General features: G+C 42.4%; 1 protein-coding gene across 1 annotated transcript; it reads left to right on the top strand.

Moving 5' to 3' along the window:
* Window positions 1-240: 240 nt before the first annotated feature.
* LOC135508183 (inhibin beta A chain-like) lies at window positions 241-9,897 on the top strand. Its single transcript, XM_064928210.1, has 2 exons — window positions 241-1,003; window positions 7,700-9,897. Exons 1-2 carry the CDS (start codon window positions 511-513, stop codon window positions 8,536-8,538), a joined length of 1,332 nt encoding a protein of 443 aa, XP_064784282.1. The 5' UTR covers window positions 241-510; the 3' UTR covers window positions 8,539-9,897.
* The last annotated feature ends 320 nt before the right edge of the window (window positions 9,898-10,217 follow it).

Genomic DNA, 10,217 nt, shown 5'->3' with positions numbered 1-10,217 from the left:
ACTAAACTAGAGTGCACACTCTCCCAAACACTTTATTTTTACAAAGACTGGACAAGATATTCTGTTTTTATACAGTAAACCTTATTTTACCAACTGGACAAAACAAGAGGAATGGTTTTACAAAGCAAAGAGCTTGCTTTTCTGGAATTGACAGGAGAAGTGGTTTATGAGGACTGGAGCAAAGACCTGGTTTGTGAGGACAAAGTAAAGATAGTAGTGGGGTAAAGTGCTTAAGTAATACAAGGGCATTGCCTGGTCTCAAATCTCTACTTTCCAACATCCAACTTTTTGAAGCTAGCAGCACCTCACTTAGAGAAGGATTGTACTTTTCTCAAACTTGTTATTTCTGTCTCACACACAAGTGCTTTGTTGGTGTCGGTGAAACTCCATCAACACCTTGTGAATCGGGAGAGATAAGGTGAGGAGAGCTGTCCGGTGTGCTGCTGTCCTCTACTCACCCTTCTCCAAATATTGTGTGCACGTGTGTGAGTCGGCATTCTGTGGCACAGGATGCCCTTGTTAGCTGCGTTTGCCGGGGTGCTGGCGTTGCTTCTCGCCAGGCTTCAGACAGGATGTGGATCCCCTACTTTGGCTGGACCTCTGGCAGCTGTGGATGTGGCAATGCCAGAGCAGGGGCTGGTGGAGGAGACCCAGGTGACCAACTGTCCGTCCTGTGTGCTGGCCCAGATGACGAGGGGTTATGACCCGGTCCCTCCTGGATTTGAATCAGCATCTGAATCTGTGGCTCGGACTTCGGGCCAAACGGACATGGTGGAAGCGGTGAAGCGGCACATCCTCAACATGCTCCACCTGAGTGCACGGCCCAACGTCACGCACCCGGTGCCACGCGCTGCCCTGCTCAACGCCATCAAGAAACTACACGTTGGCCATGTGGGTGAGGACGGCAGGGTGGAGATCCAGGTGGAGGGACCGGGGGGTGCTGGCGGTGAGTGGGCGGCGCTGCCCGAGCCGCCCTCCGAAATCATTACCTTTGCCGAGCCAGGTGAGTCAGCGATTTTGTGTGCCTCTGTATGTTTGTTTGGTTAGCAGTTACAGTAGTAACATCAATTACTTTCTTGATTTGTTTGATTCATTTAAAGAAGCACCACTCAGCACCATTAATCCTTTGTTATAGTACCTGAAAGTACTCACTGTTATCACATAATTATTTCCTGATAAATATCAGGTAAACCCGTGAAAACTGTTGTTTAAAAGGGCAGCGCAGTCCCAAAAATAAAATAATATTTTCACACTATGAGGTTGAAATAACACCCTGAAATTGTGAAAATTATGATAAAACCCTTTTAGTTTTAAGAGCCTTAAAAAAACCTCCTGGAATTTCAGCCTGTTTAGGTGGGAAGGAAATTTTCACAATCTGATCTGATTATTCTGACCAATGACCAATGATCTTTTATTTGCATATGCATCCTCCTACTTTGAAGTTCTAAACTGGGTAGACTCTAGAGTCTAGACGATCCTATCGACCAATCAGTGCTGTGTATGTAAATATATTTACATTTTTTATCATCACGATCAGACTGAGCATTTCCAATGGCAAAAGAAGGCTCGTGGAAATAAATGATTAAAATTTGAATTTGTTTTCATGAAATAAACACACAGTGATTTATTAGATATACAGTGATGATTTAAAAATGTAATTAAAAGTATGCAAGCGGGCAATTAAATAACGTGCTACCTGCATGTGTAAAATGTGTGTGCCTGGGTTTGGGTCTGTTTCAATATTGATGTGTGTCTGTGGTGCTTAAGGCTTTCTCTTCAAATTTGTAGTGTAACACGGCTTAGATTAAACTATTGACGTCCCTTTGCAATTTCTTCGTTCGGGGGTTATGCGCACCGACTACCCACGTGCCTTGGCATCCTTAGCTAGCACGAGTTCCCCACGCTTAAAGCGAGTGTCGAATGCGGCTTTTGACTCAAAATGATTTCAGTGTGTACTCAGCTACTTGAGGGCACTTAAGGATTTTGCAAAATAGGCTTGCCAGGTCATCATTGGAAATAAGAATTTGTTCTTAGCCGGCTTGCCAGGTTAAATAAAGGCTACATGAAATGTTGGTATGAGATTAATAACAAGGAATTGTAAATTATGTGACATGCTAGATGTGTATAAATGTAGTTCAAGATTAACTATAATTCATGACTAAATTAATATTCTCTCAAATGCTCAATAAACTGTGTGTTAGTGAGTGTGTCAATAACCATGAGTATTAGTGTGTGCATGCATCTGCCTGTTCCTCCATCCTCCTCTCTTGGAGTTGGTGTGTATGTGTGCGGGCACATCAATGGTAACAATTCATTTCTCCATAGCCATATCCAGGAAAATCATATACATTTCTCCGCTGTAGGTCTTGTCAATTTAAACAGGGTAGCGAATTCGGTCACACTTTGTTGGTCTTGCCGATTTAAACATGGTAGTGACTTGGGTCACACTTTATTAGTATATAGATATAGATGATCTACAGATGGTCAATCTATCAGCAAACAATCTGTTGATAAGCAACTGCTTGCTAAGGCTAAGGATAGGCAGTCGGGGGAAAATCGTCCTTAAAGCTACTGTCATCCTACCAACGCTACCACAAGATCAGGCTCTGAATGTGACCTAACCCAGTTTAAGTTATACCCAGCGTTTGGTTGGTGAAGTCTAGTGGCACTTTGTATCGATACAGAAAACTTCACAGTACAACTGTATCCTAATGTATGACGAAAGAAGTGATGAATAAGAGTTTAAGTGTTGTAACTTCAGCGCATAGGAACTGAAAGTAGACACGTTTTTGCATTTTAGGCCTAGGTTTTCAGAATTTTACAACAGCGGGTCAACCACTTGATTGAAATACGTCAACCACGTTCACATCTACAGTTGGGAATTTTCATATGCAGGTGTGAAGTGGATGAATCAGAGATGAGATCAGACAACGATGCGAAAACAAAAATAGGAGAGTTTTAATACAATGCATCGGAACTACAACATGTATCCCCTCCACGTGCAACAGTGTGCTCTGAGGGGGATGCTCTGATTCTGGAGGCTCTCCTGATTGTGGGCTGGCCATCGTGTATGGCAGCAGAGCGGCGCAACCAGCATGTGACAAGCACATTCTTCTCCTGCTTGTTTGCTTACATAAATGTGCATAATGGCTTGGTGCTTTAAATAACCACCCTTTTGTATGAACCTTGGATTTAAAAAAGTGCCGGTGAAATTAGGGGGGCATTAACGAAGCGCCGGATGGGGTGGGGTGGGGGGGGGGGTGTCGAAGGGCCCGACCGACATACCTGCGGGGTTTCTAACCGTACATAATCACTTCATTCATCCAAATATGGGGCCAAATAATTACTGTGGAGGCTATAAGTGGATATGGGGATGGGGGAGAGAGAGGATAGAGAGAGAGAAAAAAAGAGAGAGAATAAAGAGAAAGAGAAAAAGAGGGCGACCAAGAGAGAAAGAGAGAGAGAGGGAGAGGACCAAAATATTGAGAAGGGAGGGGACAGAGAGAGAGAGGCGCCTGCCACCTCTCACAGCAATCAGCACTACTGTCTTCTCTGAATGAATGGTCAGGAACCAATAACATATCGTTAATGACATTCCTGTAGTGGCGATGGTCTTTCCTCGCCGACTGAGATTTCTTGGAAGATGAAGATGCTTTTCTTTTTTTAATCTGCTGCGCTATCTAGCCAAATATATTTAGAGGCGCTTCGCTTTCAAGCTTTTCTATTCTCCCTGTTTTGTTTGTTTGTGTTATCTTATACTGGACATTGGAAGTGCTACAGGAGAGGATTGAACTTGAATTTAGTCAGATGTAATGAGGAATTCTATACGTGGGCACAATTGAATTTAGTCCAGGACAAAGTATCCATTGTTGTGGTCACCTAAAGATTATTTATCTGTTGTTATTCCATGTCATGATCTGAGGGGTATACTTCTTCGTGGGATAGAGGAGTTACTGAGCTAACTTTGGTAAATTCTGAGTTCAACTTGGGATAACCGTTGACACCAAGGTTTCTCACCTTTTACCCATGCAGGTACATTTCTATGGCAAGAAATCCTTCAGCTCTAACCTGCTCCTGGGCAGGCTAACTCCACTTTATCCTGAATGAAGTGTCTGAGTTGTGCCTCTTTCCAGCGTTGTGCCTTTTTCCTTAAAATAGGTATGCAATGTGAGATGGGCTGGCAAATGGGGATGTGTGTTGGGATGTGTGTTGTAAAGTGACGGGTTGCACATGGTTGAACTTTGTCTCAATTGCAGCATGGTGACAGTGGAGAGAGACTTCTCAGTAGCTCTCCGTAGACAGGCCACCACTCCTGGGTCCATTTTAAAATGTAGGCCTAAACAAACGTTTCTTATTGGACAAGTTCAGGAAGTTACCTCTTCCTTTCAAAAAATGTTCTCCCTACTGGACATGACCCAGGACTGTGGCGTGTAAACAACCCACAAAGGCCCTCTCAATCCTGCAGGACTCAGAGAGATTAAAGAAGACAGTTTGTGTTGTGGGTTAGAATGTCCTACACGCTCTGATTAACTCAAGTTTGTTTGAGAGTATGAGATTAAAAGGGGATCTGTTTTAGAAATAACACTTTATAAGAGCTTTCATGAATAAGGATGAGTGTATTAGTATTTATTTGAAAACGTTTATTTTCAAATTCATACGTTTGTATAACATTTATTTTAATAGATTTTTTAAGCGATTAAGTGTGAACAATAGCCATATCAGACAATAAATATGTCCAATTGGTGTCCATGAGGCTGTCCTAATATGGGCACCATACACATGTCCAATCACTGCATTTCCAGGACCCTAACCTACCGTTTATTCATGAAAGTAACTAGGCGGGTATTATAAAGTGTAACCAGGCTCACAACAACCCTCTCATAGCCCATTGCTTTCCTAAGTAAACAGAAGCCAAAGTGACTGGGGAAGATACTTCCGAGCCCACCTAATCAGACATGACAGACCTTGAACAAATACAGTCTTGTACAGAGTATGGAGTTTGGATAGAATGGAGTGTCCACTGTCAATAGCATGCATAATACACTATACACTATATATACAAAAGTATGTGGACACCCCTTCAAATGAGTGGTTTTGGCTATTTCAGCCATACCCATTGCTGACTGGTGTATAAAATCGAGCACACAGCCATGCAATCTCCATAGACAAACTTTGGCATTAGAATGACCTTAAAGAGGAGCTCAGTGACTTTCAATGTGGAACCATCATAGGATGCCAACTTTACAACAAGTCAGTTAGTCAACTTTCTGCCCTACTAGAGCGGCCCCGTTCAACTGAAAGTGCTATTATTGGGAAGTGGAAATGTATTAGAGCAACTACAGCTCAGCCACAAAGTGGTAGGCCACGCAAGCTCACAGAACAGGACCACCGAGTGCTGAAGGGTGTAGAGCATAAAAATCATCTGTCCTCGGTGTTCCAAACTGCCTCTGGAACCAACATTGCACAAGATCCAGCCCCCCCAAAAAACAACAAAAAACTATTAGTTGGGAGCTTCATGAAATAGATTTCTATGGCCAACTAGCCACATACAAGCCTAACATCACGATGTGCAATGCCAAACGTTGACTGGAGTGGTGTAAAGATCGCCACCATTAGACTCTGGAGCAGTGAAAACCTATTCTCTGGAGGGATCAATCACGCTTCACCATCTGGTAGTCCGACGGACGAATCTGGGTATGGCGGATGCCAGGAGAACGCTACCTGCCCCAATACATAATGCCAGCTGTAAAGTTTTGTGGAGGAGGAATAATGGTCTGGGGCTGTTTTTCATGGTTCTGGCTTGGCACCTTAGTTCCAGTGAAGATAAATCTTAACGCTAAAGCATACAACGTCAACAAAACAAAGGAGATGATCGTGGACTTCAGGAAACAGTAGAGGGTCCACCCCTCTATTAACATCGACGGGACTGCAGTGGAGAAGGTGAAAAGATTCAAGTTCCTTGGTGTACACATCACTGACAAATTGAAATGGACCACCCACACAGACAGAGCAACAGAGCCTCTTCAACCTCAGGAGGCTAAAGAAATTTGGCTTGTCACCTAAAACCCTCACCTTCCTGCCCTCCAGGACACCTACAGCACCCGATGTCACAGGAAGGCCAAAAAGATCATCAAGGACATCAACCACCTGAGCCACTGCCTGTTCACCCCACTATTAGCCAGAAGACGAGGTCAGTACAGGTGCATCAAAGCTGGGACTGAGAGGCTGAAAAACTGCTTCTATCTCAAGGCCATCAGACTGTTAAACAGCCATCACAAGCACAATAGAGGCTGCTGCCTATAGACATAGACGAGAGAACACTGGCCACTTTAAGGAATGGAACACGAGTCACTTTAATAATGTTTACATATCTGGCATTTACTCATCTCATATGTATATACTGTATTCTATACTATTCTACAGTATCTTAGTCACTTAATAATGTTTAATAATCTTGCATTAATCATTTCATATGTATATACTGTATTCTATACTATTATACGGTATCTTAGTTACTTAATGTTTACACATCTAGCATTACTCATCTCATATGTATATACTGTATTCTATACTATTATACGGTATCTTAGTTACTTAATGTTTACACATCTGGCATTACTCATCTCATATGTATATACTGTTTTCTATACTATTTTACGGTATCTCATTCACTTAATAATGTTTAGATATCTTGCATTACTTATCTCATATGTATATACTGTATTCTATACTATTCTACTGTATCTTAGTTCGTTCTGCTCTGACATCGCTCGTCCATTTGTATATAGTCTCAATTGATTCATACTTAGGTTTGTGTGTATTGGGTATAGATTGTGTAAATTGTTAGATGTTACTTGTTAGATATTACTGCACTGTCTGAGCTGGAAGCACAAGCATTTCGCTACACCCAAAATAACATCTGCTAATCACGTGTATGTGACCAATAAAATATTATTTGATTTGATTTACAATGTCATTGTAGACAATGTTGTGCTTCCAACTTTGTGGCAACAGTTTGGGGAAGGCCCTTTCCTGTTTCCTGTGCACAAAGTGAGTTCCATACAGAAATGGTTTGTGGAGATCGGTGTGGAAGAACTTGTCTGGCCTGCACACAGGCATGGCCTAAACCCCATCAAACACCTTTGGGATGAATTGGAACGCTGACTGCGACAAGGCCTAATCACCAAACATCAGTGCCCAACCTCACTAATGCTCTTGTGGCTGAATGGAAGCAAGTCCCCGCAGCAATGTTCCAACATCTAGTGGAACGAGTGGAGGCTGTTATAGCAGCAAATGGGGGACCAACTCCATATTAATGACTATGATTTTGGATTGAGATGTTCGATGAGGAGGTGTCCACATACCTTTTTTTGGTCATATAGTGTATCTCTCCTTTACCCCAAAGCTCTATTTAATACACAGAGTAAGCAAGAGGCTGTACGGCTTTTACCTCTGGTGTTGCTCTTAAGCCAAAAGGGGTTCCCTAAAAGGACAGAAATATTTTTCAGAAATTACATTATTGGACAGAAAGGGGCACAGCTCCAGTCATCATTTCTGTACAGCCTTTTTTCAACATACTCATTTGTTTTTAGCAGAGCCCCAAAAACATGCATGTGTTGCCTAACCAAAATGACTGTGAACATTTGAAGCATTGCTCTCATTGTGATGACTAAATGCCCTATTCCCTTTCCTGCTCTAGGAAACTCTCCATCTGCCATGACCTTTGACATTTCCAAGGAGGGCAGCGAGCTCTCGGTGGTGGAGCAGGCCAACGTGTGGCTCTTCCTGAAGCTGGCCAAGGGGAAAGGGTGGGGCAAGGGAAAAGTGAACATCCAGCTTCTGCAGCGCCGCCGGCAGAAGCCGAAAGCTCCAGGCTCTGCCTCCACCTCCACCGAGACCCAGGGCGAGGAGGAGGAGTTGGTGTCAGAGAAGATGGTGGACACACGGCGCAGCGGCTGGCATACTCTCCCCGTGCCACGCAGCATCCAGTCCCTGTTGGATACCGGTGGCAGAGTCCTGGACCTGCGAGTCTCCTGCCCACTGTGCACCGAGGTGGGTGCCAAACCCGTCTTGGTCCTCACCGAGGACGAGCAACCGGGACGGGAGAGGGAACAGTCCCATCGGCCGTTCCTCATGGTCGTACTGCGGCCTGGCAAGGAGGAACACGCTCACCGCCGTGCCAAACGAGGCCTGGAGTGCGATGACAAGATGCACATGTGCTGCAAGAGGCAGTTCTATGTCAACTTCAAGGACATCGGCTGGAACGACTGGATCATCGCGCCGCCAGGCTACCACGCCAACTACTGCGAGGGTGACTGCCCCAGCCATGTAGCCAGCATCACTGGTTCCTCGCTGTCCTTTCACTCCACTGTCATTAACCACTACCGCATGCGGGGCTACGCGCCCTTCCAAAACATCAAGTCATGCTGCGTGCCCACGCGACTACGCGCCATGTCCATGCTCTACTACAACGAGGAGCAGAAGATCATCAAGAAGGACATCCAGAACATGATTGTGGATGAGTGCGGCTGCTCGTAAGAGACAGTACAGAGCAGTAAAAGACTCATCCATAATAAGAAGGCACCATTGATATGATGGACATAATATAACTGGTATGATGGACAATACATTTTTGGGGAGTTCTTTGACTGATCTGTCTGTTTTGTCTTATTATCTGACAGGGTATCGTTAAATCGGAATAGTCTCTGTGGCACTTTCAGATAAAAAAGAGATACATCATATATTTTTGTTAAATGGAGACAGAGTGAGACTACTTATCACTGTTTATGCGCAATGTGATTCCTGCTTCTCTGCACTGCAATGAACATGGAACAGTTCCCTGAAAAAAAACTATGCAACTGATGAAGTATTACGATGTGTTGTATTTTTGTTAATGTTTCTTTATATGTGTTTTGTTTCTTAATTGTATACAAAGTAGACTTTTTTTAATACTTTTTTTCTCCAAATGTGTGTCTGTGTTTCAAATGTTTGTATTGTTATTGTTGAGAGATACTTGAAAGACATAGGTTTGACCAGCTACTGGAGCCAAACACTAATATAATTATTAACAGGGTTTATTATTCTAATTATTATTATTGTTATTCATTTCTGAACTACTTTGTCTTTGTACATAAAAATAATGAATGTTGAAATTTGCACTATACCAACATTCTTGCCAGCTTGATCACATTGACGGTAACTGGCATTTGAGCCTGCATGAAGAGATACTGCAGGTAGCCTAGTGGTTAGAGCGTTGGGCCAGTAACTGAAAGGTTGCTGGATTGAATCTCTGAGCAGACAAGGTTCTGTCCCTGAACAAGGCAGTTAACCTGCTGTTCCCTGGTTGGCTGTCATTGTAAATAAGAATTTGTTCTTAACTGACTTACGTAGTTAAATAAAGGTTACATTTAAAAAACTATTTTTTAAAGAGAAGACTATACACAAGACACATTTAACACATAAACAGCACATACTATAGCTACGGATAGTCTCTCAATCAAAGTAAGGCCAAAGATGGGAGCAGCATTAGCTTTCAATATGATTAATTTACCAGAAGGACATTCTCTACTAAAGCATCTTGATTAATCTTCCTAACAACTGGTGATGACAAAGAAAATAACAACACTTTGACCAATCTATGAAAATTATGAAACTAACACTTCAAAGAGTCTGAAAATGTCTTCCAATGGTTAAATCAATTTGGTATGACTTTTTTCCTGCTTCTTTTGTTTAACACTTCTTTCAAACTGAAATTGGAGAACAGTGGTGTTCCAAACATATGAAATATATGATGATAGCTATAACATTACATATGTCATAAATGACAAACATACAAAGGTCATGTGTTTGAGAGAAGAGAAGACACTGAAACAACACATTTAGACAACTTTAAATACTCTTGAGTTACTGAAAATGATTCTGCTCTGTTGTACAAATCAGAACTGTTGCTTATGGATATTTTTTTATATAATTTATTTGGCAGCAATTTTTTGCTTCATCATTAAACACAATGCGTTATACTATTTCTGTCATGTTTTGTTTCAGTTATCGGTAACACTTTACTTAATGCGTCCAGGTTTTCACAATGGTTGAAACTTCGTCCAGTCAACGCTTACTCCAAATCCAATGCTTTTAAATTTATGATGGGGGGAAAAGGTAGAAAATGTGCAAAATGACGCAAAAAGTCCGGCAGGCTGTCTTAGACACATGGACATAAA

Source organism: Oncorhynchus masou, chromosome 3 (assembly GCF_036934945.1).
Source record: "Oncorhynchus masou masou isolate Uvic2021 chromosome 3, UVic_Omas_1.1, whole genome shotgun sequence".
Lineage (NCBI taxonomy): Eukaryota > Metazoa > Chordata > Actinopteri > Salmoniformes > Salmonidae > Oncorhynchus > Oncorhynchus masou.
The sequence above is the reverse complement of the archived record's forward strand: the minus strand, read 5'-3'. Positions and strand labels throughout refer to the sequence as shown.